The sequence below is a fragment of the Zalophus californianus genome, chromosome 2, assembly GCF_009762305.2.
Source record: "Zalophus californianus isolate mZalCal1 chromosome 2, mZalCal1.pri.v2, whole genome shotgun sequence".
Classification (NCBI taxonomy): domain Eukaryota; kingdom Metazoa; phylum Chordata; class Mammalia; order Carnivora; family Otariidae; genus Zalophus; species Zalophus californianus.
Window position 1 is genome coordinate 153,418,429 of NC_045596.1, and position 24,966 is coordinate 153,443,394.

At 36.9% G+C, this 24,966-nt stretch overlaps 1 protein-coding gene across 2 annotated transcripts; it reads right to left on the reverse strand.

Moving 5' to 3' along the window:
• Positions 1–24,144, reverse strand: ESCO2 (establishment of sister chromatid cohesion N-acetyltransferase 2). Of its 2 annotated transcripts, none has more exons than XM_027599150.2 (11): positions 24,018–24,144; positions 22,458–22,526; positions 20,840–21,677; positions 19,020–19,113; positions 14,951–15,008; positions 11,456–11,582; positions 10,230–10,361; positions 9,315–9,404; positions 8,586–8,729; positions 5,451–5,626; positions 1–1,497 (listed from the first exon to the last, which is right to left on the reverse strand). In XM_027599150.2, exons 2-11 carry the CDS (start codon positions 22,508–22,510, stop codon positions 1,365–1,367), a joined length of 1,845 nt encoding a protein of 614 aa, XP_027454951.2. In that variant the 5' UTR covers positions 22,511–22,526; positions 24,018–24,144; the 3' UTR covers positions 1–1,364. The 2 variants fall into 2 exon arrangements, with proteins under 2 accessions (XP_027454951.2, XP_027454952.2); XM_027599151.2 differs by lacking the exon at positions 24,018–24,144 and adding an exon at positions 23,857–23,872.
• Between the last annotated feature and the right edge of the window lie 822 nt (positions 24,145–24,966).

Below are 24,966 nucleotides of genomic sequence, written 5' to 3' on the forward strand. Positions count from 1 at the left end.
AAAGGAATTTTAATTGATTCATCACAAAGCATTGAGCAAGCAAAATAATGTTAATAAAAATTTTTAAATAAAATATTTAAAACAAAAACAGCAGTGCAGAAAACAGCATTAAAATGTTCGCATATTACACACATTTTACACTTCCACATTCTTTTTGGAATCTAGGCTTTTAAATTTTGGAAACATGTTAACTTACAGGCAAATGCAAGAATGCAGATGAACTGATTCTACAGAGTTATAACCCGGAAAACTACTTCCCTAGAGTCCTACTGCCAGATAAGCAGTTACATGAATTTTAGAATCAAAACAATATTCTTTGCTCTCCAAAGTAAGTATCCAAGAATTATACTAGAAAAATGTGTGCATACTGAGGTGTGTTTACATAACGTCATCACATTCTCTGGCCCATCCACCTACATACATTGATTTACTGACCTCAGTTAAATATTACTATTCACTTTGTCAGCATTGCAGCCAGACTCCTCAGAACAAGTCAGATGTATTTTAAACATGCAAAAGTTTTAAAAATGTAACCATATGAATCATCTAATCCAACTAGGGGTCCATTCTGTTAATGCCGTCAATCCCCAGCAACGAGCAACAAGGGCACTGAAGGTAAGCAGCCCAAATTAGCATTTTCACACTCCCAAAGGTCATGGAATGACAATAGTGCAATTACTACGTTTAATTGTATTCGGATCCGATGACAGGTACATTTTGCTTAATATGATTTTCGAAAGGATTAAAACCTTAAGCTACAGAATTCTGTTCTACATAAAAGGATATGGAAATCTTACTCATTCTTTACCATAAAGAGGCAAAAGCCCTCTTACAAATTAAAAATTCAAAATACTAAATCTGTTCAAACTGAATTGCTCCAGCCAATACCTATAAAGTGAGAATTTTGTGTACAAAATTCAGGAATTACCTTTAAAGACCGGGCATGGAAATTATTTGCCCATCTTTAAATTTTGCTGTTTGCTTCTGATTGGGCATGAGGTAATCCTGGTGCAAAAGTGTGCTTTATAAAAGGTAAGTGGTCACATATCTGTGGAAACCACCTTGCTTTGTCAATGTTTTTATGTAGGAGGCATGTCATTTTCCAGTAATAGCTACAAAGTTTCATAATTAAGGATTCCAGTGCTAGTCAGTATATATTATCCAAAAAAAAAATTTTTTTGAATCCCCAGATAATTTTCAACAAATTCATCCCTCACTTTTCAATTCATAAGGAACAAAACCAATACAGGTTTTTGTGTATGTGTGTGTCTTAGTATATTTATTTTGATATTTACTAAATGTTATATGATATGGGGCTGTCTGAACTCATCCACCCAGTAACTGTTCTATAGTAGACACTGGCTTCAACTATTAAAATTGTATACAAGGAAATTAGGGGTGTTGCAGTATTTCGTTGCAAATAACTTGCCATCTGGTGTTGGGTCAGAAAATGCTATTTCATCAATCTTGAGAAAACAGCCAAACATGAAGCAATTCCTAAAGAAGAGGAAAAGACAATTTAACAATGGAACCAACTTAAAATTCCAACTAATAATTAGCATTTATTTTAAAGCAACCCAAATATACAATTTCAATCTCTTTAAATACTCTTGATTAAAATAAAAATTAAGTGATAAAGTGATTTAATGCCTTAGATTTTAGAAATGGAAGTCTTAATGATACCATTTCACAGATGAGCAAACTGAGGTCCAGAAAAAATTCTGCTGAGAGGCAAAAAGAGCTATAAAAACCATCTAGCTGACTCCAGGGGACCCATGGTGATGAGCAACGAATAGACGATAATATTGCTGACTAAAAGCCACAGTTCATTAAAACCAAAAAACCACCATCAACAATTTTAACCAACAACTATTCTCCTCAACCACATCACATGCTCAGAGCTTTAAGGAGGCAAAAACTAACCTGCATTTTGACCACAACTCTCCTGACCCAGCTCAACTAGGATTAAAAGTAATAAAATGAAATGGTTAAAAGAATTCAACAAAATTGAAGGATATTTCAAAAATAACTGGCCAGTACTCTTCAAATTCTTCAATGCCATAAAAGACAAACACTAAGAAACTGTTCCAAGTGAAGGAAGATGAAGACAAAAGAGCTAGGACAACTACGTGCAATGTGATCCTGGCAGGAAAAAAAAAAAATGCTGGGAAGGATGTTTGAAGACAAATAACAAAACGGAAATATGAACTATACGTCAGATAAAAGCATTACATTAACATTAAATACCCTGTGTTTGATGACTGAAGTATGCTTATGAAAGAGACTACCTTTGGTCTTAAGAAATACACACTGAATGAAGTACGAGGGGCTAAAGGGGCATAATGTATATAACTTCTAAATAATTCAGGAAGAAAGTGAATGTTAAAACTTGATGAATCTGGGCAAAGGTAAATAAGGGCTTCTTTTTACTATTTCTGCTACTCTTTTATAGGTTTGAAATTATTTCAAAAAATAAAAAATTAAAGACTGGATTCAATTAGAAGATATAAGCATATGGTATACTATGTAATTTCATACAAAGTTTATTGCTGAATTTACTAGAATCCAAAGCAAAATATTAAACAGGTCTTACTCTCTTTATAAGTGGTATCAGCTATGGAAAGAACATTAGATCTGTGGGTTTGAGTCCTAACTCTGTCCTTTTATTCACCTATCAGTATAGACGTGTACTAATAATCCCAGGTGAGCCTCAGTTGCTTCTTAGGTAAAACAACCATGAACAATATTCTACTCTTGTGAGGATTTAAATATATATTGCCCAATATATATATCCTGTATATAATATATATACAGGATAGCTGCCAATTATGCTACCTGTATCTTTAATTCCCGGGCTTGAGAAGAGAGATGTGTTCTCAAATGAATGTATTTTTATTTCTCCGTTAAAGGCAACTTAATTTTTATTCATTATTGCTTATAGATAACCTATTGCTTTGGTACTCAAAGTATGATCTACAGACCAGCAACATTCATCATCACCTGAGAGTTTATCAGGAATGCAGAATCTCAGGCCCCACCCCAACCTACTGAATCACACCTGCATTTTAACAAGATCCCCAGGTGACTGATACACACTTTCACGTTTGAGAAGCACTGGACTACAGACTGGTGGAACTAGGTTAGATACTGGTATTCCCCATGCCAAATGTATGCATCTCTTAACATAAAATACAGAAAGTAGAGATATTTCATAATTAACTGTCAAAAATCTTTACAGACACTAATTTTTCTCACTGTTCCCCTTTTATAAGGAATGTGCAGTGGACCAGGATTATGGCCCAACACTGGATCCCACAGTGGTTTTGGGTGTTCTTTCTTAAAGTGTATAGGACTCAACAGGTTTGACTAGCGCTACTCAAACTGTGGTCCCTGGTCTGGTCAAAGTGTGGTCACTGGATTGTAACCTGTTATCTTAGGAATAGAAGTTGAGAGGATAAGTTTTGTGAAACTCATCCAGCCAACCTAGATCAGGTACACTAACAAGCAAGAAGTAAGTTCATTTGTCACAGAAGAAACTTCAAGTAATTAAATGTTAGTTGCAAGTGTGAACCTGGGAGTTTAAAATGGCAAACCACTATTTTTTATTGATGTACAATTCATACATCATAAAACTCACCCTTTAAAAGTGTGCAATTCAGTGGTTTTTCGTATATTCACATCACTGTGCAACTGCCACCAATATCCATTCCAGAACATTTTCATCACCCCAAAAAGCAACCCTGTACCGATCTGTAGTCACTCTCCATTCACCCTGGCCTTAGTCCCTGGAAACTACTAGTCTATTTTCTATCTGTGGATATGCCTGTTCTAGATATTTTCTGTAAATGGAATCATACAATACGGGGCCTTTTGTGACTGGCTTATTCCAATTAGCATATTGTTTCCAAGGTTCATCCATGTTGTAGTAGAGGTTAATACTTCGTTCCTTTCCGTGGCCAAATAAGATCCCATTGTATTATTGTATGGAAATGCCACATTGTATTTATGCATTAATCATGAATTTGGTTGTTTACACTTTTTTGGCTCTTACGAATAATGCTGTTATGAAGCTTCATTCATGTATTAGTTTTTATATGGACACATGCTTTCATTTCTTTTGAGTATATACCTAGGGGCAGAACTGCTGGGTCATATGGTTAATAGTTTAGTTTTCTGCAAACTACCAGACTATTCCACAGCAGCTGTACCATTCTACATTCCTACCAGCAAAATTCAAGGATCCCAATTTCCTCCACATCTTCACCAATATTTGTTATTTTCCCCCTTTAAAAAAAAATTTATAGGGATGCCTAGGTGGCTCAGGCGGTTAAGCATCTGCCTTCGGCTCAGGTCATGATCCCAGGGTCCTGGGATCAAGTTCCGCATCGGGCTCTCTGCTCCGCGGAGAGCCTGCTTCTCCCTCTGCCTCTGTCTCTCATGAATAAATAAAATCTTTAAAAAAAAATAAAAATATAAATAAAAAAATTTATAGTCACGCTAGTGAGTGTGAAGTGGTATCATCGTGGTTTTGGTTTGCAAATCCTTTTTTTTTTTTTTTTTAAGATTTTATTTATTTATTTGACAGAAAGATAGACAGCACAAGTAGGCAGAGTGGCAGGCAGAGGGAGAGGGAGAAGCAGACTCCCCGCTCAGCGGGGAGCCCGATGCGGGGCTCGATCCCAGGACCCTGGGATCATGACCTGAGCTGAAGGTAGACGCTTAACTGACTGAGCCACCCAGACGCCCTTGGTTAGCAAATCCTTGACAGGAGCCTTATGTATTTCTTCTTTGGAGAACTGTGTATTGAAATCCTTTGCCCATCTTGAAATTGAGCTACCTGTCTTTTTATTGTTGTGTAGTAAGAGTTCTTTCATATATGCTGGATATATTAGATAAATGATTGGCAAATATTTTCTCCCATGTTGTGGGTTGCCTTGCTAACTCACTTTTCCATTTAGTTACCCTTGTGAATTATAGTAAGTCTTCATTAATTATACCTGGTCACACACTAGTCAATGAACATGTACAATTTCTGTAGTTCTTTTTTTAAACCTGTATTTTGTTTGTATAAATTATATTTATTGCAATGTTAACTTTTATTTACATCTGCTGAATCTAATAAAAATTTGGGCTTGTATTTTCTATTTTGCTTTTCTATTTCATTTTCTAGCAATTCATCTCATTTTATTAAAGTGTTGGTCTATAATTAAACTAGTTTATTACCGCAGGTAGTTTGATGAGCACTGGGCTATCATGTTTCATACTTGGAATGTTGTGCCCTAAATTGAGTACCTCTAGTGGGTTTTTTCCCCCAGTGCCAACACTTGCCTTAGCCTGACTTTGGTAGTATTTAAACAGAAGTGTCTTAACAACATCGTTCCCTTTGACTCATGAGCCAGCAAAGGTTCTGGGAAAGCTAATCTAATAATCCATTTTATTTTATTTCTTACCTGACAGTATCTACCAATCGTCGTGCAATGCGCTTTCTTCGTTTTAGTCTGAAGACCCAGATTCTACTTATTCCACAGACTGCAGGTTCTGGTACATCTGAACATTGCCAAGCCCGGTGACATTCTTTAGAGCTTGGGGATTCTGGACCAGTTGGTTCAGAAAGGACACGGAAGGCCTGCAATGATATACAGATGCATCTAGAGCTAACAGTACAGTTGAGTTCACATTTCTTTTTAAAAGCCATTCCTTAAATAAGACTTAAGTATCTAAAATTAATCTTGTTATGCCTTCACCAAAAATGTTAAAATTCTGATACTTTTTGAATTCTTATCCATTTAGTCACACAATGTTTAAAAAAAAAAAACACAAAAAACTACCGGTGTTGAGATATTCCTACATTCTAGTGTATTACATACCATTATGAAACTTCCTTCTTCGGATTAAAAAATTATAAAAATCAGACTCTTACTTTTAATCCAGTACATAAACTTCTCCCATTCTCTCCAGCCTAAACTATATTTATGATATCCTGAAAAACTGATAATACCAAAGAAGATTTTTGTATATTAACTATGAAATTTGGTTGGTATTTAAGGATCTTTTTAAACTTTCTATTTTGAAATAATGTACCTTTCACCCGGTTTCCTCCAATAGTTATATTTTCCGTAACTACAGTACAATACCAAAACCAAGGAATTAACGTAAGTATAATGTATACATATAGTTCCCTATCATGGGACAATTCATCACACCTGTATACTTATTTAAGCACCACCACAGCTTAACCCGGACACAGAGCTACTGTACCATCTCAAAGACCTTTCTCTTGCTCCCTTTGTAGAGTGACACCCACCTTTTCTCCTCCACCATCTCTAAGCCCTGGCTACTTCAATATGTTCTCTATCTCTATAATTGTTATTTTGAGGATGTCATATAAATGGAATCATACATCATGTGACCTTCTGAGATCGTCTTTTTTTCACTAGCACAATGTCCTTGACATCTAACCAAGTTGTTGCATATATTAACAGTTTGTTCCTTTTTATCGCTAAGTCATATTCCACTGTATGAATGTACCGGTTGTGTAATCATTCACCTACTGAAGAACACTTTCATTGTTTCCAGGCTTTGACTACTACAAATAAAGCTGCTATGAACATTCAGGTATGGGCTTTTGTGTAGAATAAGTTTTCATTTCTGTGGGATAAATGCCCAGGAATAGGATTGCTGGGTCATATGAAAAACGTATGATTAATTTTTTAAGAAACTGCCAGGGCATCAGGGCGGTGCAGTTGGCTGATCATCCAGAACTCTTGGCTTCAGCTTGGGTCATGATCTCAGGGTTGTGAGACTGAGCCCCGTGTTGGTGCCGGGCTCGGCATCGAGTCTGCTTGGGACTCTCTCCCTCTGCCGCTCCCTACTGTGTGCACATACACGCACTCTCTCTCTGAAATAAATATGTCTTAAAAAAAAGACAAAAAAAAAAACCTGCCAAATGTTTTGCAGTCTTAACATTTTACATTCCCTCCGACAATGTCTAAAAGATCTAGTTTCGGGGCCCCTGGGTGGCTCAGTTGGTTAAGCGACTGCCTTCGGCTCAGGTCATGATCCTGGAGTCCCAGGATCGAGTCTCGCAACGGGCTTCCTGCTCGGCGAGGAGCCTGCTTCTCCCTCTAACCCTCCCCCATCTCATGTACTCTCTCGCTCTCTCAAATAAATAAATACTTTTAAAAAAATAAAATAAAAGATCTAGTTTCCTCGCATCTTTGCCAGCATTTGGTACTGTCACTATTTTTAAATGTAGCTGTTCTGATAGGTGGGTACTTAAGTTTTAACTACCATCAAGAAAACTTTGCTTTTGAAATAAGAAACAAGAAAAAGTAGAAGAGAATATGTTTGGCTATATTTGTCTATCATCACTACATAAATAGTCTACTTCTTTAAAATGAAAGAAAAGGCCAAACTGATCACTAATACAAACCAGCTACTTTTCTCTCCATTTTCTGATAAACCCACAAGAGACACTATATTGTGTGTACACACACACACATATATATATATATATATATATCACATACAATGAAAAAGCAGATAAAAAGAGAAAACAAGGAAGAACAATAAAGATAGCAGAAATGAGGGGCGCCCGGGTGGCTCAGTCGGTCAAGCGTCTGACTTTGGCCCAGGTCATGATCCCACAGTCCTCGGATTGAGCCCCGCATCAGACTCTCCACTCAGCTAGGAGTCTGGTTCTTCCTCTCCCTCTGCCCCTCCCCCTGCTTGTGCATGTGCTCTCTCTCAAATAAATACATATAATCTTTAAGAAAAAAAAAAAAGATAGTAGAAATGAGAGGAGAAAGGGAGTCACTTACACAAAGGTATAGGATGAATTTATGCTAGTATCATTTTAAGACATATTGAAACTATTTTTAAAAGGAAGGAGACATAAGTGTGGGATACTAAAAAGTCAAGTAAAAAGAACACATCTGAACTATAATTCTCTCTAGCTAAAGATTATACTATAAGATCCTTGGAGGCAAAAACTATCTCTATTCTAGAACAAAAGTTGGCAGCCTTTTTCTGTGAAGGGCCAAGTTGCAAATATTTTAGGCTCTTTGAGCCAGGTGATCTCTGTTACAAAAGCAATCCCAGATAATATGGAAATAAATAAGCATAGCTGTGTTCCAATAAAATTTTATTTATAAAACAGGTGGTGGGCTACACTTGGTCCATGAGCTGAAGTTTGCCAACTCCTCTTCCAGAACATTGGTAATTAGCACCTAAAATAGATTCTAATTAAGGGACAATAATTATTTTGCCAGCTACATTAACCTGCACTAAACCACATGCTCAACATCTGGGCTCTATAGATTTGCTTATTTAAAATCACTATATTTTATAGTCCAGGTATGGAAATGACTACATGAACATAAGACTGACTGACTTATTCTGCTTACATATGACAAAATACCAAATATAATAGAAATAAAAGATTTCAATTATCCATATGGTCAAGGATACTTTAGTAGGGAAAAAAGTCATCAATGGTAGCATTCTTAAATGCTTATGGAGATTTCACCCAACTACTTTATTTTGCCCACACATTATGCCAATAATTTAAAAGACATATACCATACCTGTTTGATGGGCTCTGCAATTAAACACCCAACTACTCTCTTTTCATCAGATATGAAGAGAAAAGTCTTAGTTTTGTTTGGACATCTGGGAACAGCTTGGTGGAAGCCCAATTCATTATCAACAAGTTCTTGGACGTCCTCTACCTAATGATGTTAAAAACCAAAAGAGATTAATTTGATTACTATCATTTTAGCCTCTTTTACCTCTATTCCCTAAATTTACACAATCCCCAAATTATTTCACTATTGATGCATGTATCTGCCACTCTGGAAACAAGGTTTGAAAAACCTATTTTACAGATCACTTTCAGCAGAAAGAAATGCAGACTCCTCGGGGAGTAAGGAGTGGGAAGTGCCAGAAGAGATTTTGTTTCAGCTTTATTCACTGTTCACTGGGGAGCTCAACATCCAGTCCAAGAAACAGACAATACCAACACAGAAAAAGACTCTGGGGCAATTTCTCAATATTAAAAAGTTTAGTTTATCTTTAGCAAGTGAAAATGAAGGTAAAGGATAAAACAGATAACTGTTTTCTTTAATCTTTGACACTCTGTCTTATAATTCTAAATTTAGTTTTGTATAAACCACTATGAGAGTCATCCTTGCATATGTACATCAAGGTGGATTAGCTCACAGGAAAGGTGTTTTATACTTAGGTTGATTTCTCGGTAAGAGGAGAAAAAGGGAGGAGGAGGAGAACAAGGATTAAAAAACTTTTATGTTCCATACCTTTCTGAGAGCATAACTTGGATCATGTGGCAGGACCAACACAATTTTCCCATCCCAAAACTCTGCTACTACGCGTTCTTTTTTCCAGCCCTGATAAAAAGAAAAAAGTCAGTTTAATTTGCAAAAGAGAGAAAAAAAACATCAAATAGTCTGGAGAGAACAAAAAGATGAACAATGAATGATATGAAAAAAGACACAATCCATCTCAAGGGATGTGAGAAGGGAAATAAAAGATGGCCTAAAATACACTGCCTGTCCTCAGGAGGCTGACACCCTAGTGGGAGACATGTACATAATCTACTACAAAATAAGATGAAGTCAATTAAAGAACCCTTCATAGGAATATAGAGAAAAAATGATGAGTTATTAGGAGTAGGAAGGTGGGGGAGGGCTAGGGTAAGCAGAGCTTTAATAAACCACACTAAAAATAGAGGAGAAAAGGAAATGCATTTGAGTAGCAGGAACAGTCACAAAGGCCAACAACAGGATGTACTGGGCTAGAAAGGTGCTTGACAAAAAGATGGAACCTCTCCTATCAGAAAAGAAAAAGCCTGGAGAAGTCACAGAAAAGTTGTTTTTCTAATCTACAAAGAAGAAAGTGAGGAGGTGCAGGGAAGTGAGGTCTCCTCAAGTCTTTGAGTTTTGTATCCTAATTGTTCAGCTCTGCTCAAAAGGCTAGAATTAAGAATGAAGGGTGTTCACTCAGCCTAGAACAATACTTATACTAGGATAGAAAGTTTGAACTGGCACTTTTATAAAAGGTAGCTTTCAAATACCGTCAGCCTCAAATATTTTGAAAACAAAACTGCAGATGGTATTTATGGATATATATCTTTTCAATGTTTAAGCAAAAGAAATGTATCTTTTAAGGCAGTTTTACTTTTAGAACAAACTGAAAGACTACTTTTGACTTACTGTGTATTTGATGCCATCCAGAAATCTGTAGTGATGCTGAACATGCTGTAGTTCATCTTCAGGACTGGAGGCAGTATAGATCATACCGCAAGACTTACACATGGTTGCTCCAAAGTGTTTCTGACCTGCGTCCTGTAATTGGGAAAAGAAAAAGAAAAAGCCCATCTTAAACATATCACAAATAGCTCTGTATTTTAGTTCATGTAACCACTCACTCAAATTTCTCCCTATTTTTCTTTTATGCCGGCACAAGTAAAATACTAAATGAAAGTCTGGTTACTGTATGCTCTTCCCCCATCTCCTAAACAAAATGGAATGAGAAGAGACCTAAAAATGCAATAAATTGATGAAAGAAATCAAACTGTCTCTTTGATGGTATAAAATAATCAAGATCCCTTGGCTGGACCCATAATTCTAGAAGGAATCAGATTAAATCATAAGGATAATAGCTAAGATGAACAATAGTGCTTCTTTATTAAGCTCTTAAATGAGCCGTGAAAAGGCCTTGTTTAAAAGAGGCAGGGCAAAAATCTCAGGACTTGTATATTCATCATATAGTATTTTTTCCTTAAGTGATTAGGAATATTAAAATTCTTTGCCCCAAGAGTTGATAAAAAAATAAATACATAATAAAAGTTCAGAAAAAGCACAGATAAATTCATGAATGTAGGCAAGTCAGGAATATTCAATTTTGTGGCTTATTAACTTACATTCTATCTCATGAGGCAATATTTAATGCTACTGAAAATACCAAGTTCTGAATGAATACCGGGGTTGTAAAACTTTTTCTGCAAAAGGCCAGACAGAAAATATTTTAGGCTCTTTTTGTCTCATATTATTCTCTTTTTTCCAACCCTTTAAAAACACCAAAGCTATTCTTAGTTTATAGGCCATGGTTCAGATTTGGTCCACGGCCATAATTTGCCAAGCCCAGGTCTATTAGAGTGTAGCTATTCTCATTACATCTTTTGTGGATCAACAATAATTTTCCTTATCCGGAGACAACTGATTCATCAGCATTCTACTAAATTACTAGCATTGCCTAACATTATGAGTTTGAAAATCTACTTGACTAGGTTTAAATGTTATCACTACAAAAAAGCTGGCATTTACAAGACTCATAATGTCTCTAAACCATGTTAACTATGCTAAGACAACAAGTCTGACTTCGTGTTCTGTATGTGAGAGCCACAAAACAGGAGGAGTTTTGTTTTAAATTTACTCACAATGATGAGCTGCTCTTTTGTTTCTTTATTTGTATCTCTGGTATTAGTACTTTTCTGCGTATTGATCTGTTTCAAGAAGTTAGCAGATATGACGGATCCCACAGAAGACTGTTCTTCAACTAAAGATCTTTAGAAATGAAAGTTAATAAATTATTTAATATTTAATATTTATTTAATAAATTAAAAATATCTGAGGAATTACAATGAAAACAGTTATGTACATAATACTTGCAGAGCACCTTGCAATTTTTATTGCTCTCTATTGACAGTAACTTGATGAAGTAATAGGGCTCAGAACTATGAGAAACCTGAGGCCCACTCAGAGAGGATCAGTAGTTTCCTCCAGGTAAAGTAACTAGTGAAGAGTGGCAGTAAGACACAAATTCTCATCTTCTAACTCCAAGTCCAAGGGACTCTAACATTTATAGTATCAGATGCACATATGCAGTCTTAAGTTGACGTCCTCCTTAAAAAGTGATTTTTTTTTTGCTTTGCCAAATTTTAGGACAATGTTTACCCATGTAGGCATAAAGAAATTCCTGTAATACCACAGCAAATAAGTGATTTTTTTTTTAAAGACTTTATTTATTTATTTGACAGAGAAAGACACAGTGAAAGAGGGAACACAAGCTGGGGGAGTGGGGGAGGGAGAAGCAGGCTTCCCGCTGAGCAGGGAGCCCAATGTGGGGCTTGATCCCAGGACCCGAGCCAAAAGCAGCTGCCCAACGACTAAGCCACCCAGGTGCCCCAAATAAGTAGATTCTATTATTGAACCTCATAGTTCCACAGGAAGTTAGCCACCAGCATATTATGATCCAACAACTCTTTACTTGGGCAGTTGAATGAGGCTAATATATTCACTTGTCCTCATACCTAATACACCACCCCACTATTCTCAAATACTTAGGAAAAAAATATTTTGGCTGGATAGATGGTGTTGAGGCAACCTGTTCTCATTAGGAAAGAATGTTGGGATTGGCTTACAGAGGTTATAAACTGGAGGCTCTCAGGCCAAATCCAGCTAGCATGTTTTGATGTTTTGATTGGCTTACACAGTGTTTAAAACTTTGGATTAGCTACCAATATTTCAAAATCTAGAGATTTCACTTAAAAATGTGTATTTCCAATATTGCAAGAGACACTATAAGATCACCAGACCACTATGTCTTCAAAGAATGTAACTAACGCAGCGCATGCTCTTTTAGATGAGGTATGCATTCTTCAGTTGGCTCCAACCCCCACCCAATCTCTGTAGGCCCTGAGTTTGTAAATCTCATCTTATAATGAAAGGACCTTGGTTTTCCAAGGACGAAAGGAATAAAAATCTGTGGAGAGTAGAGGTAAAGAAAATCGGCAAGGAAAAAACCAAGGGCCCAAAGCAAGAGATTCAGAGAAAACTAACAAGCTAAAAAACAAAAACAAAAACAAAACACTAGAGAAAAACCTGTCCAATGCTTCAAGGCTAAACCAAGCTACCCTGTTATCATTTGACTAGAAGAATATCTTTCCAACTGATTTGGCAATATCATGGTAAGAAATATATTTTACATTTTGACCAATACAGACACACATATAAAACTAAAAACAAAAGTTTCACTAAATAACTTACTGTTAATAAATGTGAGATGCTTTATTCCATTTAAAAAACGCTAGATACGATGCTTTTAAACTGCTGACAAACCACTAATGGTACATGCCTGTTATATAAAACACACACTCTAGGTTGCTTGACCCCCTCTTGTTTATGCAACCTTTGCTAAGGAACTCAGCTCTTCCCATCCCTGCATGTATGACCACAATCTATTTCTTTTTCTTTCTTTTCTTTTCTTTTTTTAAAGATTTTATTTATTTATGACACAGAGAGAGAGAGAGAGAAAGCATGAGCGGGGTGGGAGGGAGGGCCAGAGGGGAAGCAGACTCCCCGCTGAGCAGGAAGCCCAACATAGGGCTCCATCCCAGGACCCTGATATCATGAGCTGAGCAGAAGGCAGACACCCAACTGACTGAGCCAGCCAGGCGCCCCTCTTTATTCCACCTTAGTAATTTTAACACTTTATTATATGTATTCGTTTAAATGCCTGTCCTCCTTCAACCATAACTTCCATGATAGAACTATGTGTTATTTATCTTCACAGCTCCAAAACTCAGTATAGTTCAGTACCGCATAGTACTCTATAAATGCCAAATGAGTGACTAAACAAAAAATGAATGTGAGACAATGAGCCTGGAGAATCTGTAACCTACCTAAATTAAAAGTCATAGGTTAAACCATAAGGAATTGATGAGATCTGACCTTTTGGGTTCTATATAAAAAGAAATTTCGAACAATTCAACCAATAGTATCCTAGTATCTCTTTAGGCTAGATTAGATTAGTGTATACACTTTTATCAGCTAATTGTGGTAGGTTTCAATCCTCAATAAATAGTGATGAAAGAAGACAGATGAAAAAATGGAAACGTACAAAAATCTAGGAATATAGTTTTGGAAAAAGGAAAGTTGCCCACCCAACCCAATCTCTGAGATGACTTAAGGTGAGCTACTCTGAAAGTAGAACCAAGCTAGAATCTCCTTGCTCGATACCTCCAGTTATTTATCAAGTGGGGAGAGAAGGACCAAAACCACTTAGGAAGATGTTAAGACTATTAAGAAACTTCTTTTCCAGAGCTTTCCCACCGATTCTCCTCATACCCACCCATGTCTCCCCCATCCCAGTCTTAGCTTTGACTAGGATAGTGGTAGCTTCAGCTGGGATTTATAAGAGCACTGAGCTGCTGCAAGTTACTCACTCTTCTGGCCAGTTTCTTAGTCTATAAAATGGGGTAAATAATGGTACCTACATCATAAGGTTGTAAATGCTCATTAAACATGAACTATTGTTAATACATTATCACCCAGGAAAGGCAATATAGCCGAATTCAGATATGGACTCTAGTCGTGGCTGCTAAGATTGTTGCACCTAAGAGCTGTGCGATTGTAACTGGATTACTATCAGTTTCCTCAGCTGAAAATGGAATTATTAGTAGTATCTACCTTCTAGGTTGTTGTAAGAATCAAGTGAGATAAAGGATATAAACTATTTATTATGGGTCAGGTACTGTATAAAAATGTTAGCAAAATGGAGCACCTGGGTGGCTCAGTCAATTAAGTGTCTTCCTTTGGTTCAGGTCAAGATCCCAGGTTCCTGGGATTAAGCCCCGTGTCAGGTTCCCTGATCAGCAGGGAGCCTGCTTCTCCCTCTCTCTCTCTCTAATAAAATCTTTAAAAAAAAATGTTAGCAATTATTATTGTTCAAATCCATAAAGATTTTTCCCTTCTCTCAACTCTTAGGTTCTTATGAAGTTTTTATGAGAGGGTCTGATTTCATCTTATTCTCAATATCCCCTAAGTGGGGAAGAAAAAATATATTCTCCAAATTAAATAATGCAAAAAAGAAAGATATCCAAAGGACTCAAAATTAAATAAACCTTAAACATTAAAACAAGAGCAATCCCTACCTTTTCGTATTGACCGAAGACACACTGAAGATGGGATAGACAATGGACTCAGGAGAAACTGGTAGGGGAAAAAAATGACAATAATTTATATTACAAAATAAACCCAAAGCTTTAAATCATAAATATTTAAAGGTTAATATGACCAAAATATTCAAGTCACTTCATTTCAAGACTTAACAAGTAATCATCAAGACTGTCTGGTATTGGCAGAAGGACAAATAGATTAATGGAACAAAATAGCCCCAACCAGACCCACGCAAAAACAGCCAACTGATTTTTGACAAAGAGGCAAAGGTAATTAAATGGAGAAAGGATAGTCAACAAATGGTGCTCGAACAACTGGGCAGTCATATGCAAAAAAAAAAAAATCTGACAATACTTTTCCATAAAAATTAACTTAAAATGGGGGGCACCTCGGTGGCTCAGTGGGTTAAAGTGTCTGGCTCTTGGTTTCAGCTCAAGTCATGATCTCAGGGCTGTGGGATCAAGCCCAGTGTCAGGCTCTGCACTCAGCTCGTCCCTCTCCCTCTGCTCCTTCTTTCTCAAATAAATAAATGAATCAAATCTTAAAAACAAAATTAACTCAAAACGGATCATGGATCTATATGTAAAATGTAAAACTATATAATTCTAGAAGAAAATGTAAGAGAAAAATCCACATGAACTTGGGTTTGGGTATGTATTTATATACAACACCAAAAGCACAATACGTGGAAGAAAATATTAATTAAGTTGAACTTTATCAAATTTAAACATCAGCCATGATGGTGGGGGATTTCAAGATGGGATGCAGACTGGGACGAATGCATGTAAGTATATCAGAACTGCACGGCATAACTGCAATGGAAGAGGTAGGGGAAGAATAGGCAGCTGATCTAAGGAACTTGACAAAACTGTTTTAACTAGAAATTATAAGGCTAAAGACAAAAGGACTGTAAATATCATATTCTAACTGGTAAGTATTTCTCACAGGAGTGTGAATTAACAATTCTGAAAATACTGTGCAGGTGTCCTGGGACTGAACAATTAAGTGGGTGGACAGTGAATAGTGGGAACCAGGTTTTTCACTGTCCATGGGAGGCTATGGGTAAACAAGAAAGGGATAAACCCTGAGGCACTGGATTAGAGTCAGAGACATCAGGTTCGAACTTGTGTTTATTTAGTATACGTGCAGATGGAGAGATACAGGAACAACTAGAGATACGTGTGCACACATGCATTAGCATACAGACATGTAGTTCCTAGCTGTCTGCTGACAGGGCCTAGAAGCAGTGATACTCCAGGAGCAACCCAACAGAACCAGTTTCCTTGGAGAAATGGCTGATTCTAGGACTGGGGCAGGGAGATTCAAGAGGAGCCTGGAGCATCCTGTAGTGCCAGAAAATAAAGAAGTGCTCAAAAAAACAAAAGGACGGGACATTCCAAAGAGAATGACCTGAAAAGACCTCCCAATGGTCAAAGCTGGAACAATCTGAACAACAGGATGAATACTGTAGTGTTAGATTATAACCCAAAATATAAAATACTTATGAGTCCCTACTAATATGTGTCCATGAGTCCATTTAAAGATTGAATAATTAGGAGAGAAGAGACAACACTTTACAGAAGATTTCCAAATAAATATGTAAATATTTCCCCCTCCAGGTGATGGAGCTTAATTCCCCTCCCTGAAAGGACGGGCTAAACTTAGTGATTTACTTCCAAAGAACAGTATGGAAAAGGAATAGGAGTGATTTTACAGGGGAGAAACCTGCAAACCTGACCTTAACCAAATGACAGAGGTTAACATCATCTGTAATGTCACGTGGTGAGAAGAGTACTTCCCTTTAGTGGCATTCTTCCCCAAAACCTGTAAGTCCAGTCTATTAATGAGACAAGGATCAGACAAACCAAGATTCAAGGCCACTGTATAGGACAACTGGTTAGTACTCCTCAAGAACGTCAAAATCATGAAAAACATGGAATAAGTAAAAGACTGTAAATGTCATAGACCAGAGAAGACGAATGAGACATGATAACTAAATGCAGTGTGGTACCCTAGACCGGATCCTAGAACAGAAAGAAGGCATTAATAGAAAAGCTGGTGAACTCCAAATAAAGTCTAGAGTTTAGTTAATAGTAACGTACTAATAACACCAGTCTCTTAGTTTTGACAAAAGTACCATGGAGATATAAGATGGTAACAATGGGGTGAGGGATATATAGGAACTCTCTGCACTGTCTTTATAACTCTTCTATAAATCTAAAATTATTGGGGTGCCTGGGTGGCTCAGTCAGTTAGCATCTGCCTTCGGCTTAGGTCACGATCCCAGGTTCCTGGGATCGGGCTCCACATCGGGCTCTCTGCTCGGCGGGGAGTCTGCTTCTCCATCTGCCCCTCACCCCACTTGTGCTCTCTCTCACTTTCTGTTTCTCTCTCAAATAAATAAAATGCTTAAAAAAATACATAAAAAATTAAAAAAATAAAATTATTGCACAATAAACAGCCTATTTAAAAAAAAAAAAAAAAAAAGACCAGGGTGCCTGGGTGGCTCAGTCAGTTGAGCATCTGCCTTCGCCTCAAGTCATGATCCCAGGGTCCTGGGATCAAGCCCCACATTGGGTTCCCTGCTCAGTGGGGGGCCTGCTTCTCCCTCTGCTGCTCCCCCTGCTTTCTCTGTCAAATAAATAAAATCTTAAAAAAAAAAAAAGTTTTAAAGACCAAAGTTAAAATAGTAGTTGCCTAGAGAAAAATATGTTGCAAGTGGGCTATATAGCAAAAAGCAAACTTTTAACTTTGCATTGAAAAATAGAGCTCATTCTCTAGAAACAAGGCCAAAACAGGTCTGACTGGCTGTGGCTAAGTTACTTAACCTAAGTCTCTTTTCCTCTTCTATAAAATGGGCATACACACCCATTTCCTAGGGTTGTTGTGAGAAATGATAAACTAATTATGAAGTAATCAACTTTTACCATTTGTATACTACCTTTTTGAATTTTGCCATATTCTTATGCCATCTGTATTATTTTTTATTCATTAAATATTTTTCTTTAAATGAATTTAGTTTTCTGAAATAAATTTATTTTAAAAGAAAACTTTACAACTACTGTAAAGAGAAAGCCATTATTGTTCTGTTACATGTCGCATTATATCAGTAATAGCACAACCCATGTGAAGCATAACACATACTAAACACTTAGCACTGCCTGGTACATATTCAGCACCTAGTAAATACTAGTTACTAACAGTGAATCTCAGAATTATCATTATGAACAATCCTTCTATATATATCATTTAGTCTGTTAAGCGCTATTGCTCCAGATTATGCTTTTAGTTTTATCTTTGTTTTCTTCCTATGAACTGCAGTTTTCTCACTATAGTCAACATATATATTCCTAGAATTTTAATTTATTTCCAAAATTACAGATATAACCAACAAGGTAAAGTTACCAAGAATCTGGTTGGTAAATAAAATGTTAATTAACCTCTATATATATTCATAGTTTAGTAAATACTGTTTATTTGAACAATGACACCACGAGTTAGTAATGGGATTTCAGAACTAAGAGAAAATTAAAAAATGAAGACTAACCCCTTAGAGATCTCCTCCCTAGATCACACAGTTAATTAGTGGCAGACCTAGACAAAATCCCAAGGTTCCTGATGCCCAATTCAGTGTCCTTTCTATGGCTTCGTAAATTATGCTTACTTAAAATAGGACTTTGATCACAAATATATAACATAAGTTGTTTTTACTCCTTTCTATTATTTTGGGTAAAAGATAGGTAGAGCAGGTGTGATGAGAAGACTGAGTTCTAGGGAGCCTAAGTAACTTGGCCACATCGCATAGACCAACTATGCATCAGTATTTGTCTTAAATTCCAGCCCAAGGTCTCCTTGTCTTCAAAATGCACCGCATTGCTTACCATAGAAAACAGTGTCACTGAGACAAACACAAAGATACAAACACAAGCACACATACTGAATAAAAAAAACCCCAACATATTACTGTGTATAATTCCATACTGATACTAATGAATTATCATTACAAGTAAATAAACTCATTTTGAGAAGTTTTCTCTTACTTACCCGCCTTGTTTTCACTGAGAGAATCCTCTGAAGGAAAACACTTATTTTCATTAGGCATACATTCTCTTAAAGAAACTACTCCACCTAATGAATCCTGAAAAAAATGAGTAGGGAAAAATTAAAGGAAACTTATAATTCTTAATTATTTCCTATCTCATGAATGAATCCCAATATTTATTCCTAAAGCAAAATATCTAGTTTATTATAAATTACACTTTTAAACTGATTTTAAATCATCAATTTTCAGACTACTTTAAGTAAAATTTCCTCTATATTTACTAAATGTACATAATCTTTTAAAAGATAAGAGTGCACATATTTAATACTGTAATTTGTCATCCTGTCAAAATGTATTACATTTCCTGATAAAGATGGTAGACTGAAGATTATAAAACATCCCTTCTATGATAATGAATTAAAAAAAATTAGCAAAAATGGCAAAATTTTCCCCAGCAGCCACCCAACTGGAAGGGACAACCTTCTGTCATAAGCTTTAAAAACAGGCAGCCAAGGAAAAAAAAAAGAACACTCTGGAGTAGCTGGAGAGGCTTCTAAATCCCACTTGTTGGGCAGTAGCAGGGAAGGGGGAAAAGCAAAGTAGAAACATTCTCAAGTATTTCATTAACAGTACTAATCTGGTAAGACTGAGAGAATATATAGCTTGGGAGGAAAGGAAAAAACCCCTTTTGATTAAAGTAGAACTCCTATTCAAGACCATTACATCTCAGTAGACATGGCACAATGCATCAGTTCACCATTTCTCAGAGCTCCATAATGAGTTGGGGAAAGGTGATGTACCCACTAACGAAAAGAGGATTCATCCTTGGCTAGGAGAGATGAATACTAGTAGTGGGTATTTAACAAAATCTTAAGAATCTTGAGCAGAGTTCAGTTCCACAAATTTAGGATGCGCAAAAGCCCAGCTGCTCAAAGATCACTGAAAACTAGACAGAACCCAATACCCAGCCCCACAAAATGAAGTTCAGAAAAGAAAATAAGGCAGAATAGTGTTGCAGAGAATTCATGTCATTGTACAAATGCTGTATCTTTATTACCAAATAGATAGGGAGAATACTAACCAGGAGATGGATGGATGGAAATGCAGACACCACCCCCCCCACTGCCACTTTGTTTTGCTAAACTGAGAATTCTAGCCTGAATTGTGCATTTTTAAAAACTGAGGTACATTTACATAAAGTCCACAGATATAAAGTATACAATTTGATCAGTTTTGATAAACTTACACACTTATATCACCGAAACCCAAAACTCCAGTCAAGATATGGGGGTGTTTTTTGGCAGAAAAAATAGGAAGAATGAGTAAAATCAGAAATGTCATGGCTTAGCCAGCAAGAACAAGGTATAAAAAAATACTTTGTCTTCTCTAAATTTTCTAGAATCTAGCACTTTAATGAGCTGAAACAAATAAAAGCAATATGCTCATATACTTTAAAACTACTACCCTAGTTTTTTATTTCTACTTTCTAAAAATACTACCAAGTAAAAATTGCTAAGTTTCTCTGGACTTTAGTAATAAGGGGATTTAATGAAACGCATATCTTAATGCAAGAAAATGTTGTAGGCTTCCTTAAGCCAAAAAAGAGAGAAAAGTCCCATCATTCCACCCTGCCCCTAAATTCTTTATAATGACTAAAATATACTATTCAGCTTCATAAAACAGTCCTTTGGACTATAAAGAAAATAAAATTTTGTTCAACCATGTTGAACAACCATATATATATAATATATATATATATATATATATATATAACGTATACTGAAGTTTTAGTTTTTAAAGTTACATATTTGGTTTTCTTTACCTTTATTGATTTCTCTTCATTTTTACTTCTTTCACGAAGCAGCTCGACGCTTGGTTCTTTTTCTAGTAGCAAGCACTTTGGCACTTGCCTTGTCTCAAAAGTTTTTCTTTTACTGACAGTCTCTAAATCAAAATCTTCGATCACTTCTGATATATTCTTTTGTGTGACTCCCAGTAATGGCTTGTTTTCCAGAGTCGATTTTCTAAGACCGGGCTTTTTTCTACTAACAAAAAATGCCGCTCCACCCTGGAGTGTAACTTGTGGTTTGACTTTTTGGCTTAGAACCCGAGGAGCATTCAGATTATTTTGAGCTGAATAATAATTATTCTCTTTCTCTACAATGGGCTTATAGGCCACTCGATTTTGCTTGGAATTTTTAGAATTCTTTGATAGAGGTTTGATGCATTTATACTTTGGTTGATATTTAGAAGTTAAACTCTTTTGCGGTTTTTTATTCGACCTCTTGGAGCAGACTGGTTTTCCCTGCATTTTTTCTGTCACCACGGGAAAAGATTTGTCTTCATTATTAGTTTTTAGACAAATGGACCTATTCTCTTTTATCAGTTTTCTCTCTAATGGGTTGAGGTACCACTTATTTTTGTTGTAAAAGGATACAGTGGACACAGCAGATTTAAATGGTGAACCTTGATTTGCAGGTGGAAGTCTGTTTTTTTTAGTTGTTTTGAGTGGACTTGAAAGGAAATGGTCCTGTTCAGAGCAATGTACATTTTCTTCATTTTTATCACTGCTTTGGCAAATGTAATTTTGATCAGGTGATGAAAATATATTTTCAGCAAAGTCCAAAATTAATTTCTTTGATGGAATGTCTGATAATAGGCTATGAAAAGAAACAAGGTCCAATTTTAAGTATCATTTTGCTTCAATTTTGTGCCAATCTACTGCTAAGTAATAAACAACCATACTTGTAGGTCATACTAAAAACAATACATCCTCTCTACCAAACACCCATCCATACACATTATTAGTTTAACAATTGATTCTCAAATTATGTCTTTACCAAAGCATTCAAATATTTTTCAAAAGTTCCAATAATGCTTGCAAAAACAAACACTGTGAACAAAAAAAGCTTTGATATTGTGTGTGTGCATGCGCTTTAAAATCTTTCTAAGTTTTGGCCATATACTCAGAGCTCACCAGGCTTGACTGGTTACAAGTTCCCTAAAATTATTAATTCTATGTAATAAACTGACCCCCTCAAGCCTGTTCTGTGGGGAGTAATTTATCTCCTATTATGACATGGAGTAAGCACTGAGTCAACAGATTTTCTAGGATCGCTCACAGAAAAGTACTGTATGAAAAACACTATGTTAATTATTATATAAGAGAACAGAAAGGAGCAAGATAATAAAAGATTTGACATACATTTCCAAGTGACAGAAAACAGCTTTTTCTGATTCTCTCCAAAGGCACTGAATAATTAATTTTGAAAGCTTACAGTATTTCCAGATTAGAATTAGAATATAAAATGTTACTACAGCCACAAGGAGTAGACAAGTGGAATCACAGAAATTTTAAGAAACAGAAGAGAGACTATAAGAAAGACAAGAAGGTGGATTTTTCTTTTTTTAAGAGCTTCTAACCACAGGATGAGACTCACTTGTCATAGTTCGAAGAATGCTGCTTCCTTTTTCTTGGAGTAAAAGCTGACATCTTCTTAACTGAACTCCTAAAAGCAATAGAAAAATTATAATAACCAAATTTATCCAATATGTACAAAAATCACTATATCAAAGTTATAGTTTTAGAGTTTGAAAAAGTTTTTTGATGGATGAGGTATTTTAAAAAGCACATCACTTTGGGGCCCCTGGGTGGCTCAGTGGTTAAGCGTCTGCCTTCAGCTCAGGTCATGATTCCAGGGTCCTGGGATGGAGCCCCGCATCAGCCTCCTTGCTCGGCGGGAAGCCTGCTTCTCCCTCTCCCACTCCCCCTGCTTGTGTTCCCGCTCTTGCTGTGTGTCTCTCTCTGTCAAATAAATAAAATCTTTAAATAAATAAAAAATAAAAGCTTATTTAAAAAAGCAAATCACTTTAATGAACACTTAATAAACAATAAATTAAAAAAAGGAAAACACTGCATCACCGGAGCAATTAAGAAGAAATAAAAGCAGAATTAGTACATCTGTTTCAAGCTGGAAAATGATCCTACCAAGGAGGAAATATTTTTTTTAAATTCCATTTCTTTTTCTTTCTTTTTTTTTTTTATTTGACAGAGAGAGACACAGCCAGAGAGGGAACAGAAGCAGGGGGAGTGGGAGAGGGAGAAGCAGGCTTCCCGCCGAGCAGGGAGCCCGATGCGGGGCTCGATCCCAGGACTCTGGGATCATGACCTGAGCCGAAGGCAGACGCTTAACCGACTGACACACCCAGGCGCCCTTAAATTCCATTTCAGGACACATTTTCCCCTTTAGTTAGCCTGATTAATTAACACCAAGTTTAAATGCTCTACTGGGATATCTCCCTGCTGATTTTCCTCACCAGACCCCACACTTCCTTAATACGCCATTTAACACATTTTCTTGTTGGTTTAACTGTCTTCCTCAACAGCCTCAATGCTCAATGAAGCAGAGACGTTTCTAGTTTTTTCTTCAGAGTTCAGCAAGAAAACGGGTTTAGCATAATCCTCTCCCATCTTACTAAAGAGCCTAGAACAAGCCGCTTGTTTCTTGTTTATAAAAGACTTGGACGTCCTCCGGCTGCTGAAAATAAACACAATCATGCACGTTAATTCTCGAGCATGAGAGAGCCTGGTTATGTTGCTCAGTAGTTTCTTCTCCTTCCTTCGGATCAGGTACGTTAAAAAAAATAATACACAAATATGATTTCAGGGTGAAACAGAAAACCAAGGTCCCTGGAACTCAATGTCAAGTAGCGGCTTAAGAGAAGACACTTCTGGGGCTGAATGAGGAGAGATATGACAGAAAAGCGCGCCTGTTCCCGAACCTTGTCAGGGCAAATAGACAAGGAAACCCTAAGTCAGAAAAATGGAAACCCCGTGACCTCAAAGTGCGGAAAACCCCCGGGTGGCTTCGGTCTTGAGCCGCCGTGGCGCCAAGCCCTGAGCTAAAAGATCTTTTTCCTTGACATTCACCCGCACGTTCCACAGAATCTCCGGTTCTCCTCAGTCTTCCGCCCCACGCCTTGGCCCCCGCAGCTCTTACCTGAGGTTCGAAGCCGGGAACCTCTCTTTGGAGGAGCCAGTTTCTCCTCCACTGTATTCAAATTACCGCGCGCCCGTGAAGGCTGAAGCTGCTGCGTTCTGATTCGCCGCTTTTCAGACCTTCCAAGGGCTGGCTCGGTGATTGGTCGCTCCTAGCCGTTGCCCCGCCTATCCGGGAGGTGGTCTCCAAGATTCTCCCGCCCTTAGCAGGTGAAATGCTCTCTTCACGCAAGGAATCCACGCCTTCCATAATCCCTTGCGGCAGCTCCGGGCTCCGTTCTCGAGGTAGGGAGGTCTGGTTTAGATGCATTCTGGGAATTGTAGTTTTCGGCAAAATAAAGTCACTCTCTTGAGGTCGAGTTACCTTCTGGGGTTACTTGGTTTAGCATGTTTTTGTAAAGTAGCCTCCCCAAGATTCTCGAGGCAGGTTATCTTTCACATTTGAAGCTTTGTCCATTAATTTAACTTTTTTTATTAGTAAAATGTTAGATTTCTAGTTCCTTTTTTATTTTTCAACTTAAATTAAAAAAATCAAATCATGGCTCTAAGCATCTGTGATGTGCCAGGCAGTCTCACACCCTTTACGAGTTTTATTTCATTTACTTCTCGTCACAACCTGTGAGATATGTATTATCATTCCCATTTTACTGAGACTAAAACCGAGGGCCTGAAAACAAGTACTATTTATAGGATATAGCTAGGTTCTTGCTTTGGGAAGCCATACGGTTCTTAAAGTACCCACGGGTTGTCAGCTACTGTTATTATCTTTGTGTCACCAGATCCTGGTAGTCTTTGGCACATTTTTAGTTCTAAATAAATTTAGTTAAAGGATGCACTTTACTTCATAGAATGTAGTCTGTCGGAGTGAAGAGAAATAATCAGGTCAAAACTAACTGCTGGGGAGCTTTATATAAGTAATATTATTCCCACTTGACAAAAGCAGTTAGATT

What these genes read in the sequence shown, in the direction of transcription:
- ESCO2 (XM_027599150.2), bottom strand. Translation starts at nt 22,510, where the DNA reads ATGTCAGCTTTTACTCCAAGAAAAAGGAAGCAGCATTCTTCGAACTAT. An exon ending in ATGAAGAGAAATCAATAAAG is followed by an intron (nt 19,114 to 20,839) that starts GTAAAGAAAACC and finishes CATTTTTTTCAG; the next exon opens with GATTCATTAGGTGGAGTAGT. An exon ending in CGATTGGTAGATACTGTCAG is followed by an intron (nt 1,498 to 5,450) that starts GTAAGAAATAAA and finishes CCTCTTCTTTAG; the next exon opens with GAATTGCTTCATGTTTGGCT.